Here is a 24,608-nt window from a genome sequence, read left to right as displayed (position 1 = left end):
AATTGATGTAATATTAATTTAAATGGGAACTGTAAATATTTTTACCTGCAGCTTGGACAAATGCATAAGCTTTCAGAAAATGTATTATTTTAATGAGTTTGATATCTGGTTAATAAGTTTTACTTGCTACAAGTTTTAAGTTTAGCAGGCACACGTGATATTTTAGCTGCCTAGGAAGTTGCCTATCTCTGTTATACATGTATATGTCTCTGCTAATAATGTAACGATTTGTTTTAAAGGATCACTGGATAGAAGCCGTCGGCGGGATTATACAACCAGCATCATTATTTAGAATAGATATATGGCAGGTACGACGTTTGATTTTTTTAGAAATATATTTTTTTTTTAAATAATTATGTGCAATGTGTTCAATAGAATAAGATTTTATAAATGCATCTTTGTGTTGGGTTATTTTGTCAACACATAGATTCTTACAACTTATAGTGGTTCTAATGATTACATTACTAATTTTGTTGAAAATTGTAGATTATGTAAAATAAGTATTTAAAATGAAATATTACTTCGCAAACGGAATTGGTCACCACTGATAAATCAGATATCAATTGTTTTGGGTTAACATTTCATTTTATCACCCTCAGCGCGATGTGATATTTAAATCTAGTCTACGAAGGCTGCACGACATTACATCGAACAAGTTTTGAATTTCAGGGAGGTCAAGACAGACCGATAGTTTACAATGTGCTCAAGTTTAACAGTGAACCTCCACCCCAAGATGTGTTTGATGTCGGTCAATGTTTTGTGGCATCTCAAAAGTACAGACTTCTCGTATATTTTGCAGGTAAAATGAAAAGAAATAAATCTTCGATTATATCTTCCATACGTGTCAAAATGAGGTTTTTCTTGAGATTTACACGTAGCGTATTATTATTCAATTGCATGGTTCTTACAGTATGTTTATTTGAAAGGAAGTTTTTTTTCTGGCTGTCATTTACGATTTACTTTAATTATATATATTCCTCTTTTCTTGAGAAATAAATAATAATAAGTCAACATTTTTTTACATGAATTTCTTTACAAAAGTTCCCAAGTTTGATATCTTAAGGGACTTGCTTAACATTTTATGTAGGTTTGAACCAACAACTTGTGTGCATAGTTTAAGATTATTTGCTCACATTTTTATTTTCAGAATGATCATTTTTGTTGTGCAAAATGGCACAAAAATAGTCACACATTTAACACAAATCGTGCTAAGAATCGCATGGAATTTTAATTTTCAGTTATATTCTGACTAAACATGAACTTCTTCATTATATCGTGCATATTTGTGCGTTCAAGATTTACAAACATAAAGCGGTGTCCGTGTCAGAGTTGGCTTGAAACCACTTGCCCCTTACCACTGTGAGTTCAAATTCCGCAACGAACTTTTAGATTTGTTTGTATGTGAGGAAGGTATGAAGCTTGTTCGTGCCCGAGACCAGGCACGGGAGGGCATCCAAGGTCTCCCTCCATCAGTAAAGCCAGCAAGTTGCAAATGACCTTTACAGTGTTGGTGGGACGTAAAACACAACCAAAAACAAAGAAAACAAAGTTTCTTCCCTTTATGATATACCATGGACAAAAAAGATAACGTAACAGTCGTGAAGGGTCCGTCCTTTTCTAAACTAATTCCATTGTTATTGTTTCAGTGGTTAACAATGGAAGTCTGGACACAGTGAGCTACAGTTATTTAAAAGAGACGCTTCATTCACGTCTTGTTACAGCAGCCTTTCTTCCGCCGTTACGTCTCTCAAAATTATCTGTAAGTTTTAAGATAATTTCAGCATTTAACAAGGTTTACAATTTTTAGAATCGTGATAATTAGATTGGCAAGTGACTGGCAGGCAGGCGTCAAACAGGAGGTTTTCGGTTGATAACTACAGTTCAGAATAAAACTGGGGACAAGGTCAGTGTCACCCTTACTAAAACAGAAAATTAGTTTCTGTTCAATAACTAGAGTTAAGGATAAGATACTGTAATCAAAATTGATGTATAGCAAGCATATATTGAGACATCCCTTTAGATCGCTTCAAGGTCACTGTAACTTTAAATATATTTTCGACTTCAATTGTTTGTTTTCGAACTAGAACAAAGATCCCCGGCATTGTAATTATTGAAAACCTGGTGATGTGGCATTACCCTTGTGACATTGCTATGTTTTTTTTAGGTCAGTCGATCTCCTTTTTATTCGAATAAAGTAAATGATTTATGTTTGGTATATACTTTATGTTAATATTTCATATGTTAAAATCATGCTTAATTTTATGTTGACTGTAATATAACTATAAGCCTTATGCAGACATGCCATTGTATTATATTTTTTAAGACAAATGTTTATGTCTTTGACAAATCTTAAATTGAAATGATTCATCTAAAAAAGGTTATATGCAATATTACACTTAATCATCGTATTATACTCGTAATTATGTGCATGTTTTGCTGTGCTATTTATAGATTGAATTCGTGGGGATAAGTGACGTATATGTTGACGCCATGTTGTTGGAGAACTCCCCTTTGACAAACCCTAGGATTGTCCCGCCTCCGCGCCAACAACACACAATGGAAGCCGCGTATGAATTCTTGAAGGGTCAGATTGGCGGAAGGTTACGTATAACACTCAGTAGTACCACACATCAGGTATATTATAGATTTTTTCCCATACATGTTCCTGTTCGAATAATTTTCGATCGCATGCTTTGTTGTTGTTGTTGTTGTTTGGGATGGGTAGTTTTTTCTCTTTTGTTTGTAATTTCATCCTTGAGTTATATCGGAACATTAGACTAAGATAAACGTATCAATGGTTTTTATAAAAGAATAGATAGGAAATCATATATTTTGTTTTGTCTTAAAGCAAAGTGTAAATAAGATAAGGCAATCATTTATTACAAGGACTTGTGTTTTAACCACAGGTGCTAGTGGCATTGATTTGACCTAAAATGTGTTTGACATTGTTATTTATACAATAAAATATCAATATATTAAAAAAAAAAAATATTTTTTTTTCACTGTTATATTATTATAGACAAGGTATGCAACATTCAGGTACGAAAATTATGGGTACGCCGGTTATCTGTGTTAAAATATTTCACCGGGCGGTAATATCGTCGGATTTTGCATGGAATCAATGCACAATATATTTTTCTATTACAACTTACTATTTACAGATCCCCAATTAACCGCTAGTTAATGTTTTAAAGCCCCAAAGTAAGAAATCACCCAGGTCCGAAAGATGAGACCGTCATGACATGTACATTGTAACCTGGTATTTACGCTTGAAATACATCAACAAAGAGATCAAACGGGTCGAACACATATGCACACAACTGGATTTTACATACTTTTAAATGGTTTTATCCTCCACGAGTCGAACTTAGTCCTATGAGCCTGTATTTAAAGAAATATCCTACATGTAGACGATATTTTTAGAAGGTAATTCCTACCGGAAGTATTCTCCGGCCTCCGTTTCACATACATTGACAAAGAGCGGAACAGGGAACCAAGCACGTGTTGCGGGAGAACACTTCCGATTTAGGAATAACCTTATACATGTAGAATTTTTCTTAAAATACGGGCACATAGGACTTAGTGCCACTCGTGGAGGATAAAACCATTTAAAAGTATGTAAAATCCAGTTGCTTGCATGTGAGTTCGACCCGTTTGATCTCTTTGTTGATGTATTTCAAGCGTAAATACCAGCTTACAATGTACATGTCATGACGGTCTCATCTTTCGGACCTGGGTGATTTCTTACTTTCGGGCTTTAAAACATTAACTAGCGGTTAATTGGGGATCTGTAAATAGTAAATTGTAATAGAAAAATATATTGTGCATTGATTCCATGCAAAAATCCGACGATATTACCGCCCGGTGAAAAATTTTAACACAGATAACCGGCGTACCCATAATTTTCGTACCTGAATGTTGCATACCTTGTCTATAATAATATAACAGTGAAAAAAAAATTTTAATTTTTTTTTAATATATTGGTATTTTATTGTATAAATAACAAGGTCAAACACATTTTAGGTCAAATCAATGCCACTAGCACCTGTGGTTTTAACAATATTTACAAAACTATATAAATAATTATACTATAGTAATGATAATAACACCCGGCCAAATGGGCTTATAAGTAACCTTGCTGTCTGTTGGGGGTTTCTTCTGCGTGTGCATATACAAATGGACGCAAGATTTTAAGTCACTCGATTTAAATATATTGTCTCTGTAGTCTGAGATGAAAATAGTTTGAAAATGCACAGTAATTATCATCTTTTTGCACATAACCCAGTCCAAAATGTCTTGTCTTATTTGTTTATTATAGTAATGTAAAATAGGTTATTCGAAACATAAACATTTGAACATGTATTTACATTTAACATAGAGCAATATTTCAATAAAAATCTCTAGCTATGTATGTTTATTAGTGCTGTGTGTTGTGTTTGTAATGTGTACATATTGCACAGCATGTCATGCGAAAGACGAAATCACGAATGTTTGAAAATATACCGTGCATTATTATACCAGAAAACAATCAAATTCAATTGTAACGATGATACCCTATTAAAATTAGCTGAAATCAACACTGTTGAAATTTACCATTTGCAAAAATGGTTTAAGAAAAAAACAATGTAAAAAAAAATGTTGACTGTGTAAATGAGATGGAGGCTCCAGGATTCAGGGACGAACGAAATATGCGCATCGTAACATAAATGCATTATATAAAGGGCGGGAAAAACGTTTAGTGCGTTTTTTATTTAATAACAACGGACGTTTTGCAAGTTTTTGCGTATATAACTATATGACGATTTTACCCCGGCAGTGTTAGACTAACAAAAATACTAGCCGATTTTGTGTTTTGATGTAATGTTCATTTTTTTCAAGAAAACTGTCATACTTGAAAGTCGAGGTATTTTAAAAATCGACTACAGTCAAGAGTTTGCGGCTATTACTACAACCTCTACGACATCAACAACAGAGGCAACTCCGCCACTTCCGGACATACCCACCACAGCGAAACCATTGGTTCCAACAAAATACAATACACCGGACACATTACCCACGCAAACACGTGAGTTTATAAGCATTTAATAACTCCTCTTAATATAAAAATATTTGCATTTCAACAATCCCGCATTTTAACTTAAGTATAGGTAAAAATGTAGTTGGTCTTTAGACGGTGATAGCCTGTCATTATTGTTAAGGACTTTTCAACTTAATGCGCAGGTTCACCAAAGAAACAAACGTTACCGTCATCGACACTTTTCCTGAATTGGAATGCTTCGGTTTTACCTTGGCTTTTACTAGTAATTTTGTGTTTTGGCTTTTGTAAATGTCTTAAGTTATTTTTCACTTCTTATACATTGATGGTACATGTGCATCATAAACCCGCCGAATATACCTTCCTGTGGAGTTCTATCTATAGACATCCGACTATAAATACGACGGATATACATGTAGAACCTCATCAAAGAGAGGCTGTATATTACATGAAACGATGTCCTACTTTAGTGACAATCTGCTACAAATTAGTACATGAATGAACAAGGATGTTTTATTTTCATATAGTCAAATCGATTGTACTCAGTAAGTGATATATAGAAGGAAGTTAATTTAACACAATTTATAAAGATTTAACTACAAAATATGAATATTATGAGAATTGTATTTTTTTTTAATTCCAGCGTGTACGTGCCCTACGCCGAAATGTGCAACGCCGTCAAGTTCCCCATGCCCAACATTACCGTCCAGCACACAAACGCAATGCCCAAAAATAACATGCCCTCCTTCAACATGTCCCACGGTAAATAATCGTGGATGTCCCATTAAAACATGCCCTACACCTCAACCATGTGCATCTTGTCCTACCCCTTCACCTTGTCCTAAACCAACAGTACCGTCAGCTTGTCCGACACCTGCTCCAAGCTTGTGCATGAATAAAACATGCCCAGTGACTACTCCATGTCCCAAAGTAACATGTCCGAAATTGACTTGCCCGATACTGTCATGCCCACCAACCAAACCTTGTATATCTGTTCCCTGCACTACGAACTGTCCCACTCCTCCAACAACAACTCCGTGTCCAAACATTGAAGGACATCTAGGTCATCAGCAAAGTCAACAAAGTGATAGTGACTCCGGAGTTAAAGGAGGTTAGTTATTTTAAATATTGCATTCTATGGAAATAAATGAATTAACATAAATGAAAATGAAACTTTACTATCATTATACAAACGGCACCAGCAAAACTATTAACTCTAAGCAAATCTTAACAAAAAGTAATTCCTTAATTTAATATGACAACACCACCATTTAAAATCGAGAAAGGTAAGGTATCGATATAGGTTTTGAAGGTTTTTATTTTAAAGTATATATCTTTTATCGCTTTGATGGGGAAAGAAATTGTTCATATGGAGAATTTAACTGGTTAACTCAATATTAAACAATTCTAGTTCTAATACAGTGTTACAAGTACAAGTTACTCCTTTGTTCCCCCATTTATCGTTCTAGGTACTGATTAAAACTTAAGACTACTAAACCTTAGCCTGTTAGATGTCTTAAATACAAGGGGCAGGACGTGAAGTGGTTGCACACTTGGTTCAAGCGAGCGAATTGGTTGCAAACTTGACAAAATGGCAAACACGGCGTGATTTTTTGAAACGGGTGAACGAAGTTTTGCCAGGCAAGTTGGTTTCTTTGTTATTTTGAAGTTCATTAGTATGTCTATTCCATAATGCAATATATATGCCACACTCGGTTAAAGGTTTCAGCATCCTAGATTCTGTTTTGACGAAGTTATTGAAGATATAAACTGATCATGTAGATATTTTGAAATTTGACATGTGACTGTTCTGGTCGCTTTTTTTCCTAATTTATTCGAATTTGTAAGTTTTGAACTGCATTTAACAATAACAAAATATGTTTCTGTCAATGCAGTACAAATGGTTTAGTTCGCAAGTCCGAAGATAACATTCAATACACAAAAATATATTGTTCAAGCACATTTTGGTTGCAGACTTATACTTCAAGCATTTTTGGTTGCAAACTTTTGTGTCAATAATGTGGCATGAGTATTTTTAGCGAGGAATAACTTATCTTTTTTTTTAAAAAAAAGCAATATTAAGGCAATTATACCCGTTCATCTAATAAGAAATATATATACAAATTGTGCATGCGTGCATGCAGATATATCCTAACACAGGGTCTTTCAAATAGATATATAACACAATATGCTAAATTGAAGTTCACAGTTGTGTTTATCTTCATCATTTTTTCTCCTCGATATACTTCTTTTCTTTTTACATAGTCTTAGGACTTTTTTATCTTGGCATGATTAACAGTAAAGGAAAAGAAGAAAAAAATAGCAACAAACAGCTTTCATTATTGTTCTTTTTTTTTTGAGATTTGAATAGTAGATACAAACTGCATTGACACAAGGGCATTATTCACATGTTTCTTTAAATTGTTTCTTATTATTGACCAATCGAAACATCTTCCAAATTCCCTTACTCGAACAATGACTTTAAGTAATTTTGTCACATATCAGTCAATGTAAATTACCAATCGTATATCAGTTATATTATGATCTAATAGTCAAATAATTTTTAGAATACCAATTGACATATATGATATGTACATCAAATCCGAAATATTGTAGACAAGCATGTCATTTTAACTTGGTTTATAAGTACATTTACATACGTTATGTCTAAAGCAACTGCTGATCTTTACATACGAAACAAACAAATAACATTTATTGTGGTTTTGATAAACTTTGGAAATTTTGCAGAGTAACATCGTATGTGTGCACATGTCCTTCTGTTTATGATGAAAATAATTCACTTACATACAGCAGTACTCTCACATACGTTTGTTTTGTATGTAGTTTTCATTTGCATTTTACATATGATGACATATTTTAGAATTGAAGTATCAATAAATATTTTTCTTCTATGTGCTATTATTTTGTTTGCAGGCTTTTACTGATGATTATAGTATTGAACTGAGGACCATGTAATTTGAAACATAAAATGCATAGTTGTTGTAAAAGAAGAAAGTATAAATAACATTTATAACAAAAACAAGTAAAAGAACATAAATGTCAATAATTGCCATTGAAAATAGGTTAATAAATATAAACTACTACAATCCTTTTGCAAAGTTTTACTATGGATTTCAATAGAATAAGAATAAGTTTGCAACCAAAAATGCTTGAAGTATAAGTCTGCAACCAAAATGTGCTTGAACAAGATATTTTTGTGTATTGAACGTTATCTTCGGACTTGCAAACTAAACCATTTGTACTGCATTGACAGAAAACATATTTTGTTATTGTTAAATGCAGTTCAAAACTTACAAATTCGAATAAATTAGGAGAAAAAGCGACCAGAACAGTCACATGTCAAATTTCAAAATATCTACATGATCAGTTTATATCTTCAATAACTTCGTCAAAACAGAAGCTAGGATGCTGAAACCTTTAATCGAGTGTGGCATATATATTGCATTATGGAATAGACATACTAATGAACTTCAAAATAACAAAGAAACCCACTTGCCTGGCAAAAATTCGTTCACCCGTTTCAAAAAATCACGCCGTGTTTGCCATTTTGTCAAGTTTGCAACCAATTCGCTCGCTTGAACCAAGTGTGCAACCACTTCACGTCCTGCCCCTTGAAATAGACTTTTTCAGTTTCTAGTTTTTGAACCTTTTTTTTTTGCAAATATTTAGATGAAAAATTGTATTTGATCTGCTTACAATATATAGACTTTGGTCAGACAGGCTGGCCTTGCTCAATACTGATGGCAATTTCCATTTTGGTATATGGTATAGCAACATTATAAAAATAACACGTCTGTCAGGGTAATAGTGCATATAAGCAACCTCCCCCGATGGTATTTTTCAGTTAAAGGGCTGCTTATGTGCACAATTACCCTTACAGACATTTAGTATTTGTTATTATACCGAACCAACATATTAATTTTGTAAAACATTTAAAAAGAGTAACGAGTTTACGCCAGCAGGGCGGCCAGCGGAGAGGACTCGTACATTCCTTTTTCTTAAAGTCTTTATACATTACTCGCCCTTGGGAAATATTACAAAAATATTGACTAGGTGATATTCATTTCGAGGATGATATATAAAAAAGCCATGTGACGTGACATTATGCTATATAGTAAAAGGTTTAGGTGAGATACTAGTATAATATGACATAATATCGAATAGGTGGTTATTGTTTATTCATATATTCTATTATAGGTGCAGTTGCCGGAATTGCGATCGTGATGGTGATTGTCGGCATTGTAATAGGATTTGCTGCAATAATATTGTATAAGAAATTTAGAGTCGTCAGCCCTGATAAAAGAAATATTATAGACAGATATCTTGATGACGAAGAAAGATACTAATAGTGGCGAAAGAGTTCGTGATATAATATATAATGTTATATAAGAAATCAGACTTTTCAGAAACTTGAAACATGAGTCATTGTGTTTGCGTATATTGTGACGTGCAGATCTGTGATATTGATGTAATTATTTATATTGCCAATCGGCAATTTCCGTGAAATTCCCTAAAAAGTGTTGTTTTAATTTCCCGTTCTTTTTGTGTGTGTTGGCCGTGAACCTTGATGCATGCGTCAGGAATATTTGCTAAAGACAGAATACTTTAATCCGTGAGATACTTGACCAGAATCTGTCTATATTGTGACAAATTTGGAGACTAAGTGTCAATTTAAGTGTTATTAACAATGTATGTCAAAAAGGTTAATATTTCATCTCTATGTATTTCTTTCTCTATGTATATAAAAATTGTTTTGAACCGGAAACATTTCATTATTATCATTTTCTTTGCCATGTAAAGGACCATGGTATTATTAAGTTTAATGTTTGTTGTCTACATTTCCAATAATAAAAGCGTTGATTTTGAGAATACATCGTTTGCAATTATTTGTCTTTTTCTCTCCATAAAAGGTCGGGCGAAAGTTGGCATTATAAGAGAAATATTTTTATTTGTCTTTTTCTCTCCATAAAAGGTCGGGCGAAAGTTGGCATTATAAGAGAAATATTAAAATTATTTCATAAATCGACTGCAGCCGTTTTTTTTGATTATATAAACATCACGATTATCTGATTCAAAATGACGTTACAAGCCCATTATATATAAATTTGAAGAGTGCTATATATTCCGTTTATTCACGTTACGATTATCCTATTAAAATCGACGTAACAAAGGTGCAGTATTGTAATACATTAAATACAAGTGAACTTATGTTATTTTTCAAATCTCAAGATGTTTCAATATTGTCTTTCTAATTGAACCGATTTTCTTTTTCCACCTTTGTAAAAACAAAAGAAAAAATATCACCTCTGGGATATTGGTCTTAAGGTCTTTGCTATTTGTTGTTCATTAAATTAGAAAAACTGAGCAGTAACGTAACACTCTATTTGGTCGTCTGTAAATGTTTAACGTGATAATATCGGGCCCCTCACTTAGATCGTGAGTTTCTCACGTCCACGTCTCGTAACCGTTAGGGCTCTCCAACAACAGAAGTTCACTTGCCTTTGCACCTAAAGTAAACAACTTTGTCAAGTAGAATGTATTATATAATGTACATTGAGTCATATAATGCCAAGAATATGGGCATGGAAAATGTGATATTCACCAAGGCTTTAAGTTGCATATACTTGGGTTGTCACAGAAATCATCGTACAGTATGACAAGAAGAAGGAAAATCTGCGTTATGGTAAATTTAAAGTTCTCTGCGGATAACTGCAGTCTTGTCAAACAGCTGCGCCTTTCCGTGATAGTCAAGTGTTCACAGTTTATGTCGATAACTATAACAGTTTTCAAATTATTCTACTTTTTGACGAAAAAGAAATTCGAAAGGGGTATTACTTCAAAGATAGATATATCTTTCTAAATAATGTTTCTTGTCTTCACACAAGATTGTGCCATACCATAAGGAAGCAGTATGTCCAGAATATTCTGTTTGTATAAACCCAACACAACTACTATATACTAGAATCAGATTGTCTGTCTGTCTATTTGTCTACCCATTGGAGATACTGAGTTAACTTGATAGATAGATCATGTATGTCATTGTTGTGGAATGTAGTTCCAAGCAACTAACTCTATTGCCTGTTGCAATTTGAAAAGAAGATTGTGTTTAATAAATGAAACTGGCTAGGTGTTACTATTTCAGCATTAGTATGATGTTAGATCATATTACATGTACGTCAATTTTTATTATAATATTTAGATATTGTTACAAACAATATTTCGCAGCATTCTTCATTATCAATTGGAAGTTTTAACAAAACTTATGCAGAGTTTATGCACATTTTCCATCCAAGTATGTTTCTGCCCTTTTGCGGGGAACAGGAAAAATCTTCTCAACAACAACTGAAAATATACCAGAATTCGATCATTTCATTATTTGCATGTATCAATCACTTAATTCATATAATAATTTTTATTCCTTTTATAATTTTGGGACTTTGAAAAAGATACAGATACATGTCTTAAACAACAGCACCGCTAGGCGGAGCATTATATGCCCGAAAGTGTTTTTTTATCGTAAGGATGAAGCATTTGTAAGACATGGGAAATGCTGTTCTTCTATAAAATTTAACAGCTGTAGGTTTATTAATACTTAAGTTATTGAGCAGAAACTGTTTTCAGTTTAAGGTAATAGTGACCCCAAAATCAATAGGGGTCTTGTACCCAATATGGACAATCATCCTATGAAGTATGAATATTGCGGGCCAAATGGAACTTAAGTTATGCTCTGTAAACTGTTTTCAGTATTAAGGTAATAGTGACCGTGACCTTTAACCTTGTGACCCCAAAATCAATAGGGGTCTTCTACCCAATATGGACAATCATCCTATGACGTTTGAATATTGTGGGCCAAATGGAACTTAAGTTATGCTCCGGAAACTGTATTCAGACTAAAGGTAATAGTGTCCTTGACCTTTGACCTTGTGACCCAAAATCAAAAGGGGTTTTCTATCCAATATGCACAATCATCCTATGAAGTTTAAATATTGTGGGCCAAATGAAACTTAAGTTATGCTCTAGAAACTGTTTCAGTATTAAGGTAAAAGTGACTGACCTTTGACATTGTGATCCCAAAATCAATAGGGGTTTTCTACCCAATATGAACAATCATCCTATGAAGTTTAAATATTGTGGGCCAAATGGAACTTAAGTTATGCTCTGTAAACTGTTTTAAGTATTAAGGTAATAGTGACCGTGACCTTTGACATTGTGACCGAAAAAATCAATATGGGGTTTTGTTTCTAATATGCACAATCATCCTATGAAGTTTGAATATTATGGGCCAAATGAAACTTAAGTTATGCTCTAGAAACTGTTTTCAGTATTAAGGTTAAAGTGACTGACCTTTGACCTTGTGACTCCAAAATCAATAGGGGTCTTCTACCCAATATGGACAATCATCCTATGAAGTTTGAATATTGTGGGCCAAATGGAACTTAAGTTATGCTCTGTAAACTGTTTTTACTATTAAGGTAATAGTGACCTTGACCTTTAACCTTGTGGCCCCAAAATCAATAGGGGTCTTCTACCCAATATGGACAATCATCCTATGAAGTTTGAATATTATGGGTCAAATGGAACTTATGTTATGCTCCAGAAACTATTTTAAGTTTTAATGTAATAGTGACCTTGACCTTTGACCGTTTGACCCAAAAATCTATAGGGGTCTTCTACCCAATATTATTAGCAGGAGAGGGCATATTCGGTAGGCGGGATGGTAGAAAATCAAAGTGCTGCAGCACTGAATGCGACGGACATGCAACCGGAAAAACATTAAGGCTTTTTTTTAGGAAAAAAAAACACAAAAGGTATAACAGAGAAAATTTGTTCCATACAAATTCGAGACTTGTAGAGCAATATATTTTATGTGTCCCAATCTGATATAATTAAGATTTTCTACTTTCAAGCAGAACAAGTCCAAATTTTTAAATACAGAATTAAATTTATGCCTTAAAACTCTGGTCAAACTTGTAAATCAGTGTCCTTATCGATTTATTCCAAGAAATGATATGTTAATAGAAAAAAAACTGTCAACGAAATATTTCTAAAATAAAACCATGCAAATAAACTTCAAGCATAATACATAATACATGTAAGAATGTTAATTATAATTGCTTCGTATTATATCATAGTGGGCATATAGACAATAAAATATAAGTCATTTGTATTTCTATTTCTCTTGGATATGTCTCATTAAAAATATTTTTGGTTAAAATCATCAGCAATTAATGGTGTATTTTTTTAGAATTTATTTTTCATTTACAAGGTTAAGATGTAGAGGTCACAGCACATCGTTTTTATTTTAATTTAAATGTCACTTAAGCACTACAGTGTTTAGTTGTCCCTTTCAATTCCACATTAAATTCCATTTTCAACTTGTTTGCTTCTTACAATTGTATAGAAATTCTTCAAGTATTGCATGTAAACAAAGTAAGTATCCGCTGGTTTATTACATGTATAATGTGTACTCCCTAATCGCTTGTCCGAAAGTCAGCACAGGTGATGCAGAATCTATTTTTAGAATAGTGTTGGCTATTATAATCTCATAGCAGGTTAACTCATATCGTGACCTTGAAAATTATGTACAAAACACAAGAATCGGAAGTAGAACTGATATTATAACTTCCTTCAAGAAAGATTACCATGAAAGACTACACGGTGGTAAAGTGTTGATCCCATGCATTTTAAATCAAAGGGCTGCAAGCTCTGTGGTATTTTCTGATCTTTGCAATCTAAATCATACTGACTATCTGCATGTATTTTCTTGTATAAGTTTATTTTTATATACTATAATTCATCTTACGCAGCGACTGCGTTTAGATTTTTTTCTATAACAGTTTGAGATTGATACATATGGAATTTTGCATGACTAGAGTTGCATCAACAAAATCATTTTTCATTTTTTATGACAGCCACACTTTATCCTTGCATATCGTGGCTACTTCCTTAAAAACGACACTTAAAAAAAAGTTGCCTCGACTAGGATTTGAACATTATGCCTCTCACACCCTAAACGAGCGCGCAACCTCTGCACCACGGGGAAGTAATACATATGTAGCTTGAATAAAAACAAATTAATTGTAATTCTAAATTGAGAATTTCCATTTCGTGTTTGTAATCCTTACTAATTTCGAGGTATTTTGTTCACGATAAACCTGTTGTTTAACACTGATGAAAATAATTTAGCGAAAATCTTCTCGCCGAAACAGTCCGGCATGTATATATTCCACTACTCGACAGTCAGATTTATTTGTGTACTACGCTCTGGAGTATTCGGTATTCGACATAGCTAAAAATAGCATTTTTATTGATTAAGCTTTACGGAAATAGCCGAACATTTTTCATTGGGTAAAAAAAGATATTCATCCGCGAAATTTGTGCTTGTAACCTCATTTCTATTGACTAATCTAAACTTTTAATGCACTGTAATTCGTTAAATGCCTACATTAAAAATGATTCTTTCTTTTAAATTGCTGTTTTCTAGCAGTTTTGAGTGAGAACTACTTTTCGTTGTTAGGTCTGTAAGGAAATTTTGTGTTAGACCGTGGATGTTAGCTTTGTATTTAGTGATCTTGCGATCAGAAAATACAAAAATAGATATTTATAATACTAACCATTGTACTGTAGTCTAATTTATTAATAACTGCTGCATATTCAGCTAAATCCGCGGTATGAGTCACGGAAAGAGTTCTTCTTTTATTAATGCGCGAGTTATTCTAGTCACGAAAAACTTTTGACCTGTTAATAAAAAATGTTTAATGGAGAAATATTTATTTCCTACTAATAATTTTTATGAATTATTGAGCTTACTCATCAATTATAGCATAATTTGCTGTCCTACTTTTTCGACAGCGCTAAATCGTTTCAGCAGTGAAGACTATAATCAGTTCGTGTATGTGCTACGTCACAGTGCAGAACACAGCAAATATGAGATTTTCATGTGCAAAAACTTTAACCGTTTTAGCTTCACGGTGCACTTGGCGTTCAGGAAAGAGTAATCATCTCATAAAAATATTAAATTTGTATGAAAATATCCGTTACAATGCGGAAATATATCGGTATATTTGGACTGCTACTTATAGCCATGTTTGTTGATTTAATGTTGATGTACGGATGATCTGAAGGCAGAGTTTCTTATGCAAACAGAAATTGTACTCCCGATCTCGTCACAATGAGGTCGCAAATATTAATGATTATAAAACTCATTTTGGTTGTCTTGACACCATGATAAGATCTGGAGTCGATATGAAACCCAATTTATTAATGAAATGTCGCTATTTCTGTTTTAATGAAATTTATTTAATGTAGCTTTAAGATATCTTATTATAGAATATAGCCCATATAAAACTTTAAAAAGTTTGTTTCAAACACCTGTGAGTAAGACTAAGAGATGTTCAGAAATAGAACTTCCAACAAACCTTTTCTTTTCCGTGTTGTCTGCAAACTATTCAATATATTGTTCAAAAGAATTTATTGACCTGGAATAGGGTCTCAGTTATTGCGCATGGGCATTCAAACTAGAATTCCCCAGGCGTTGTTTATTTTTAAAGTTCTCTGAGGTAACTTTAATTTAAATTAAACAACAGGCAAAACTTCAAAACATATAAATTGCTGTACTATTTTAACTGCTGTGTTGCATAGAAAACAAATATCTCTCTGCATGGTTTGATGAAGTAGCATAGTATCTGATGCCCTACTCAGGTGCGAGACCACCAAAATCGGACAACACCACCAAACCCGGACGGCCCTGAAAATGCAATATTAAGTAATTGTTTTTATTTTATAGGCCCATATTCTTGGAAGTTACCTTTATCATTATATGACTCCATGTACATTATATATAATACATTCTACCTATATGTATGGGTTTTTTTTTATTACATATGGAGTATTAATGTCGATATAAACATAAACATAGCACGATATTGAATTATAATTTATGCACGATTTTTTTTTAAAATGACTGTGAAAATATTCTCAAAAGTTTAAATATTTGCTATAGAAATATGACCCCCACCCCCCTAAAAAAGAGAAGAAAATGCACAAGGCAAAATTTAACAAATCTCAGGTTTGCTTGTCAATGAGTGGATACGTTTATTGGCGGTAATGCGTGCTTAAAAAAACCAGCCTCGCATCAGCACCGGCCAAGGCAGATACATTGACAATAGGAAAATGCGTTTGCTTTAATCTTGAAGGTCCGCACCAACACAACTCAAATTTGGGCAATGTGCATAGTAGTAGAGCTTATTCATGCTGGTGGCATTATAAAATTTGCAATGTGTTATATCATTTAATATAAGTGCATTTATTTGACATGATTGTGTTTTTATCTGACGGTAATTTATATCCAAAGGAAAAATGGTTGTAAAGGTAACCATGCGACACATGCGAAATAATTGAAGCACAAGGAGCGTATCAAGACGCTTTACCAACGCTCAAGAATCTAAGGCATATTAAGAGCAATTTTACAACAATGTCTGACAAATACATTGTAGAATAACGTTTCTTGTTAGTCCCCTACCGGTTTAACCGGAGGGGACTTTAGGTTTACCCTCCGTCCGTCTGTCCGTCTGTCTGTCAGTCAGTCCGCACTCACAGGAGAGTAATTATGTGGCTAGAGGGACAATAAGTAACTGTTCTTTCTCGTTGATGTCATTCATTCCGTAATGCTTTTATGTGGCTATTTTCTTTTGCGTGGCTAAAAGGAACAATAGAGAGAACAATAGAGTAGCCACATAATTACTGTTTTGTGAGAACATCCGTCTGTCAGTCAGTCAGTCCGTCCGTCCACAAAACTGGATCCCGCGATAACGCAAAAAGTACTGAAAATATTTTAATGTAACTTAATATATGGATAGATGGCAGTCTGGAGATTATGCACGTCTTTTTTTTCTTCCTATGTTGAAAATTCTGGTTGTTATGGCAACAAATTATCTGAAAATATGGCAAATTTAACACATAAACTGGATCCAGTGATAACTCAAAAAGTACTGAAAATATTTTTATGAAACTTGAAATATGGGTAGATGGCAGTCTGGAGATTATGCACATTTTTTTCTTTTCTTCCTATGCTGAATTTTCTGGTTGCTATGGCAACAAATAGCCTGAATTTTAAGATTTCTGATTTAAATTTTTCAGCTTTTTCACTATAAGTTCTTTATTTCTTAAGGTGTTTACTTCAAACTTTAAATATAAGTTTTTGGTCATCAACCACATCATATGTGACAAAATTTACAACTCTAGCACAAAAATTATCAGTATTACCTCCCTTGAACTTAGAATTTTTATGAAAAAAATGTCTTTTTTAAATAACTTCTTTATTTCCTAATGTATCTACTTCAAACTTCATATATATGTTTCTTAGTATCACTCAACATTTTTGAGAAGGTTAAATACTCTAGCAAGACTATTTCCGGAATTATGTCCCCCTTGAACTTAGATTTTTTTCGAGAAATTGGTACTTTTCACTCAAACGTCTTCATTCCTTTAAAATCCCACATCGTAATAATATGACAAGGTTGTATAAACATAATTTCCTTACTAGGCAGGGAAACTTAACACATTACTGTGATATATATAGACAAACTTAGAACTCAAAAGATTTAAGTTCATTCATGTCATTCATTCACTGGTAAAATTGAATGGCCAATGGCCCATCAGAATGTTGCTGAGGTTCTAACCGGTACGGGACTTATGGATTGCTTGCAATACTATGATAATTGCTTGTTGTTATTGACACTAGCGGTGAAGATCCAAAGTATCACAGAAGGTAAAAAGGGTGTATAATTTCGATGGTGAGAGCCAAAATCGCGACTTTCACAGAAAGAAGCGTGTTCATGTGTGATTTATTTTCTTTTTCTAGAGATATACATGGCAATCTGTTAACGGCTGATTAATATACATGTACTATCATTTCTTAAGGAAAGTTTCCTCATAATTAATGTCAGTTTTACACCTATTTCGGTGCAGTTTTCTCGAATCATTTTAAATACCAACATAACACATGAACAATTATTTTAACCAATTAACGGTACCGGTTTTCACTATATTTTATATTTTGTAAATCATCACCTGTAAGCAACAACCAAACATGTCGTCTCGTTAAAGTGTGTTGCTCTACAGAGGTTATACTAACAGAATGTAAGGAATGGCGATTTTTAGTTAGCAATATCCAAGTATACTAATCAAAAGTTATAACACCCATTATAATTTAGGACTACTTTTTAGAAAAACGGTAAAATATACGATTCCCAAAGTCAATAACGCGTATAACCGCCTCTAGCAACAACTGTTGCAACACATCTGCGGCGCATGGAGTTTATGTAACGTGTAATTGTCGGGACGGGGATGTTCTGCCATTCCTGAAGCAACGCAATCTTAAGGTCTTGGAGTGTTATGGGCGCAACTAGACGTTGACGTACACGACGTCCGAGCTCATCCCATAAATGCTCTATGGGTGAAAGATCAGGTAAACATGTAGGCCACGGTAACACGTTAATATTGTTGTGTTGCAATTTTTGCGTTGTAATTCGTGCCGTGTGGGGTCTTGCGTTATCTTGTTGGAAACTGACGACATTGTGTTGATTTATAAATGGGATGACAACAGAATTTAAAACATTGTTAATGTAACTTTGAGCATTCATGTTCCCACGAATGATAACAAGTTCAAATTTACTCGAAGACGTTATCCCACTCTACACCATTACGATTATCTGAAAATGGTTGACCGGACTAACTCATGCATCCGAATAATGTCCCCCATGACGTCTCTAAACCCTAGTGCGACCATCTTTACTATGCAGCGTAAACCTCGATTCACCTCTGAAAAGAATGTTTGCCCACTGTTGTCTGGTCCACCGACGATGGAGTGTGCAGCAGTTCAGCCTTGCTGGTCGATGATGTGGCGTCAAGACGCAGCCAACGTAGTGACGTCTTGTCCTAATAACGCGTTCACATAAACGGTTTCTTAGAATTTGACCATATATGGGCCTCCCATGCATTCTGATGGTAACGGCAGCGATGCGCTCTGCAGGTCTTATGCGAATCCGCATCTAGGATGTTTCAAGTCTATTATCTTGTGCAAGTGTTATTTTTTGCTGTCTGTGTGCTCTTCGGCGATCGGCAACAGAACCTGGAATAAGAACAGAGAAAGTAACTTTAGATAACCAGTAGGATTTTTATCAATTGTTTCGATAGTGTTGTTCCGTGATTTAACGTGCTGTTTATGTGATAAAATTACAATAATTTTGACAAAACCACAAAAATAAAAAAAATAAAGAAATAAAAGAAATTACCTGAAGTTTGAAACTTACTGTACAGTCTACGTATTGTACTCTCAGCACATCTTATTTGCATTGCTACATTTCTCACGCGCGCTCCGGCTTGTAACATCCCAATCGCTCGTCCTCTTAATTCAATGCTTAATTTAGGCATAATTACGGAATCAGTTAATACAATGGCTGTTATGACCACATGTGGGTATATGCAAAGATGGCATTTGTCCAAATTTTATTGACTGAAAATTCACATGAAACGATTATGCACGAGAAAAGCGATTTTGACTGACCAATCTTGTTTGCTCTCAAGCATGAAACTATTATCAAAACGTACATGTAAACAAAAACTACATTTGAAAATAAACTTATGGTGAATATTTCATATGTTTACATTTCTTTGTTTTGAAATTAAGCCCATTTTAAGACGAACGTTAGAACTTATGATTAATATAATTATTTACTGTTGGTTTACCCACTGTGAAGTATTAAATGAATTAAAAAAGTTTATTTCATCTTGCAGGCTTAACCATGTTTACTTCCAATGGGGTGTCTCATTCCGTTCATAAATTTGCCATGCAGATACATTTTACATACAAACAATGAATGATCTGTTTTTGATATTTTTCCTAGAAACAATATTTCTTAGAAAGTTACTTTCGAAGTGCAAGTAAACGAAATGGCAATATGAGGGATCAGTAAATTCTCAATTCAGTCCTTTTGCAAGATTGACATGTTCAATTATCTCGATTTGGATTTAAGAAAGTTAAACGTTTGGCTACTCAACCTTTATTATGAAAATTGTATGGAATATATACATGTACTCAAAAATACATTTAACTAGAAATGTGTCCATAGGACACGGGTGCCCCCAACACTCCGCTGTTTTGTCAATCTCATGAGACTAGGTCAATTATTTTTGGGCTACCTACATGTGCAACAAGTTAAAAACTAAAAATATTTTACTAAGTGAAGGGCAAGAATTTGACAAATGCTGAATAACTCCACAAGCAAACTCCAAGGTGCGTAAGAACACATGCTGCCCAACATTAGTGTACACTTTCAGGCCTACAGGTCAAAAACCTTAAAAGCTGTGCATGAAAAAAAGTGGAAATTGCAAATTTATACTAAGTCAATGGCAATAACAAAACTGAACAAACCACATGCAAAATCTTGCATAGCTTCCAAGTTATGTTGATCATTATTCCTGTAAAGTTGGTTGATTCTAACTCAAGCACTCAAGGAACAAATAACACAACATAATGAAACATTTTTACTAAGTCAATGGCAATAACAAATACTGGATAAATCCACAAGCGAAACCCAAGGTGCCAACTACCCACGCTGACCAACATTTCTGTTAAGTTTCATGACTCTAGGTTAAATACAATTTGAGGTACGCACGACATATATACAAAATTGCAAATTTTCACTACATCAAGGGCAATTACTCTGACATAACATATAAATTCAAAAGCGAAACCCAAGGTGCACAATTTCACATGCTGATCAACATTCCTGGAAAGTTTCATGACCCTATGTCAAATACCTTTTGTGTGACACAAGTTGAAAATTGCAAATTTTAACTAAGTTTAGGGCAATATTTCTGACAAAACAAAACAAGCGAAACCCCAGGTGCACATCTTTACATGCTGATCAACATTTATTGGTTTTCCTTATATGTATATAGTAAAAATCTTCTTTTAAAAACCCAAAGAGCTAGAGCTTAGATTTTTAGCATGAAATATCTTCTAACGGGTATCTACGAAGCTTGTTCAAATAAAAGCATTGGGATCAACATGGTCCGCCCCGGGGGTCATTGATTTGCATTATATGTGTATAGTAAAAACGTTAAAAATCCTCTTTTCTCAAATCCAAAGAGCTAAAACTTCGATATTAAACATGGAACACCTTCAAGTAGGTGTCTACCAAGTTTGTCAAACAAAATCCCATGGGATCAAAAGTGGCCCTGCCCTGGAAGTTCATTGATTTTCCTTATATGAATATAGTAAAGATAAAAAAAATCTTTAAAAAACCAAAAGAGCTAAAGCTTAGATATACAGCATGAAACATCTTCTAATGGTGTCAACCAAAAATCTTTAAAAATCAAAAAGAGCTAAAGCTTATATATTAAGTATGAAACATCTTCTGGTGGGTTTCTACCAAGTTTGTTCAAATGAAAGCCCTGTGGTCAAAATTAGCTCTGCCCTAGGGGTAATGGATTTTCCTTATATATGTATAGTAAAATTTTTTAAAAAACTGCTTTAAAAAACCCAAAGAACTAGAACTTAGATATTAAACATGAAACATATTCTAGTGAGTGTCTAGGAAATCCCTTGGGTCAAAATTTGATCAACCCCGGGGATCAATTATTTTCCTTATTTGTATTATAGTAAAAGTTAAACAATCTTCTTTTAAAAATCCAAAAGAGCTAAATCTTATATATTAAGTATGAAACATCTTCTGGTGGGTTTCTACCAAGTTTGTTCAAATGAAAGCCCTGGGTCAAAACGGCCCTGCCAAGCGGGGTCATTGATTTTCCTTATATGTATATAGTAAAAACTTAAAAATCTTCTTTTATAAAACCCTAAAACCTAGAGCTTAGATATTAAGCATATAACATTTTTTGCTGAGTGTCTACCAAGTTTGTTAAAATACATGCCCTGGGGTCACATTTGCCCCGCCCCAAGTGGTCATTGATTTTCCTTATATATATGTATTAAAAACTTATGTTTTTCAAATGTTCTGTTTCAGATACAAATATGAACTTTGTGATGTCGGTTTAAGATTTAGGTTTTATATATGCTTTTGTTTATGTGTAACAATATTACTCGTTCTTTGTCATGGAGAGTTTTTTATATACAGGTGAGTGATTTCAAGGCCACTATGACCCTCTTGTTGATCAAATGCATTGTTTTTAAATATGTGATTAAAATTATGCTGTAACTTAGCTTCATTTTTTCAAATTATTTTTTTTGTGGGGTTATCCTTTAACTTTCAATCTTTGTGCAGGCGCCTGTGTAACACTGGTTATTATTTACGGTGCAACTTATTTCTTCTAAATCTATTGAAAGTAATTTGCTTGATCTTTTACGCTTCTCTTGAAATTGTTATAGAAGGACGCATAGCTTTTAATCTTGTGCGAAGTACAGCCATTTTTGAACTTTGAAAATTTGTGGTTAAAATTTCGCATGCTAAATCAATTTTAGCAACCACTGAAGGTACTTTTATTCACATCAAGCATGTTTTCAGGGTCATAATCTTTGGTAAAAATTTTGATCAAACAGTTGATTTCTGTGAACTTAGAAAATTCCTTTTGAGATATTTGCATGTAAAATCAATCTGCACAATTATTAAAGGTATTTAATTGAAACTAATCATAATTGAAGGTCACTGTCAAAGAATTACTCTCATGTGGATTTTGACTGAATTCTTGCCCTTTGTGAACTTGAAAAGATCAATGTTTATTTAATGACAGCTACAGAAGTTGCAGGTCTTGAAACATTAATTATAGTAGCTTTCAAGAACCATAACTTTGATATAAATTCGTAATGAGATATTGCCCTTTGTGGATGTATAATATCCCTGGTAAGAGCTGCGTGTACAAGGGTAATCTTCACAACTGCTGAGGATCAAAATTTATTACCGTCAGTTTCTCTAGAAAGGATTTTGTTTTAATTATAATCCTTTGTTAAAGGTACTATCCCACACATTGTAGTTTCGGTGTTTTTGTGCTGCTCGAATTTAGTCCATCTGTCCGTCCGCTGTATGTCTGGAGCATAACTTGAAAACCCTGGCACATAATTTGTTTGAACTGCACACAGTGGAAGAGAGCATTTAGACATATTTCAGTGCCAAAGAACCATAACTATTTTGCCTCGTTTTGTGGTGATGCTGGTATTAGTAATTTTCACTCCGGGTCACGTTCGCAAGGAACGGAAATTTCTGTACATGCCAGAGCAGAGGTACAGTGTGAATGACTGTAGAAAAGATTTCATGATCAATCACAACAAAAGTGACCTGACCCCGTTTTTAAATTATCTACTTTTCAAAATATTTTGCCCGGAGCATAACCTGAAAACCCTTGTAAACTGCATACAGTGGAAGAAGGCATTGAGGTGGAGTGCAGTGCAAAGAACCATAACTGTTTTGTCCCTTCTTATGCTCTCCGAAGAGTGGGCATATAGTCGCTGCTTTGTTCGTCCATCCGTACATCCGTCCGTCCGTTAGCTATTCTTGTCCAGGACATAAATTTGAAATATCAAGGTGTATGAACATGAAACTTTGTAGGTAGATAGATCTCATTAGGTAAAAGTGCAGTGCAAAATAGTCATAACTCTGTCTTGTCTAATTTTGGAGCTATTGCCCTTTGTTCATTTTTACACTTTGAATTTTTTTCGGGACATAGCTCAAAAACTATAAGAGATATCAACATGAGCCTTTTTAAAGGTAGATAGATGTCATTGGGTGTAAGTGCAGTGCAAAAACACTAATTGTTTTCCAAACATAATAATTGGAGTTATTATTACCTATTGTTTATTTTTCACTTTGAACTTTGTCCGGGACATATCTCAAGCCATAAAATGTATCAACATGACACATTTTAGGTAGATTGATCTCAATAGAAGTGCAGATCAAAAGAACCATAACCCTGTCTTGCTTAATTTTGGAGTTATTGCCCTTTGTTCATTTTTATATTTTGAACATTGTCCAGGAATTAGTTGTAAAAGTATAATAGAAACAAGACACTAAGTAGGTAGAGAGATCTCATCGGGTAGATGTGAAATGCAAAAAAACGATAACTATGCCTTGCCTTTTTTGACGTTATTGCCCTTTATATATTTTTACACGTTGAATTTTGTTCGTTACATAACTTGGACACTGCAAGAGGTATACTTTACTGTGCCCAAAACTTATTCGGGGAGCATCACCCGGTTCAATCGGCTCTTGTTTGAAATAGGTCTCCTTTTAGAAACTCTTGTCCGGAGCATAACCTGAAAGCCCTTGGAGATAATTTGTTTAAACTGCACACAGTGGTAGTGAATATTTTGAGTAAATATTCTCTTTAGTATGAATTTGCCTGTATATTCGTCTGGCTTCTGCTTCTAGAAGCATATGTAAGTTTTACCGATAGCCTTGTTGAAATAAAATGTCATCCAAAAATAAATTGTGTAGGAACTATAAAGATGATAAATACATGTCTTGTCCGAACAAAAAACATCTACAATGTTTATCATGCTGTAGTTTTAAACCATTGCAACATTTTATTTTGTAAATAT

General features: G+C 33.8%; 1 protein-coding gene across 1 annotated transcript; it reads left to right on the top strand.

Moving 5' to 3' along the window:
• Positions 1 to 239: 239 nt before the first annotated feature.
• Positions 240 to 9,927, top strand: LOC132730416 (uncharacterized; the record flags this gene model as incomplete). The annotated part of the gene is made up of 7 exons (XM_060716336.1): positions 240 to 308; positions 670 to 799; positions 1,647 to 1,759; positions 2,452 to 2,634; positions 4,879 to 5,065; positions 5,679 to 6,146; positions 9,254 to 9,927. Coding segments are annotated over 7 exons (1,299 nt in total), but the record flags the coding sequence as incomplete, so codon positions are not given.
• Between the last annotated feature and the right edge of the window lie 14,681 nt (positions 9,928 to 24,608).

Source organism: Ruditapes philippinarum, unplaced genomic scaffold (assembly GCF_026571515.1).
Source record: "Ruditapes philippinarum isolate M1 unplaced genomic scaffold, ASM2657151v2 ctg4855_1_1_1_1, whole genome shotgun sequence".
In the NCBI taxonomy this organism is placed as follows: domain Eukaryota; kingdom Metazoa; phylum Mollusca; class Bivalvia; order Venerida; family Veneridae; genus Ruditapes; species Ruditapes philippinarum.
This window is presented reverse-complemented; position numbering and strand designations above follow the sequence as displayed.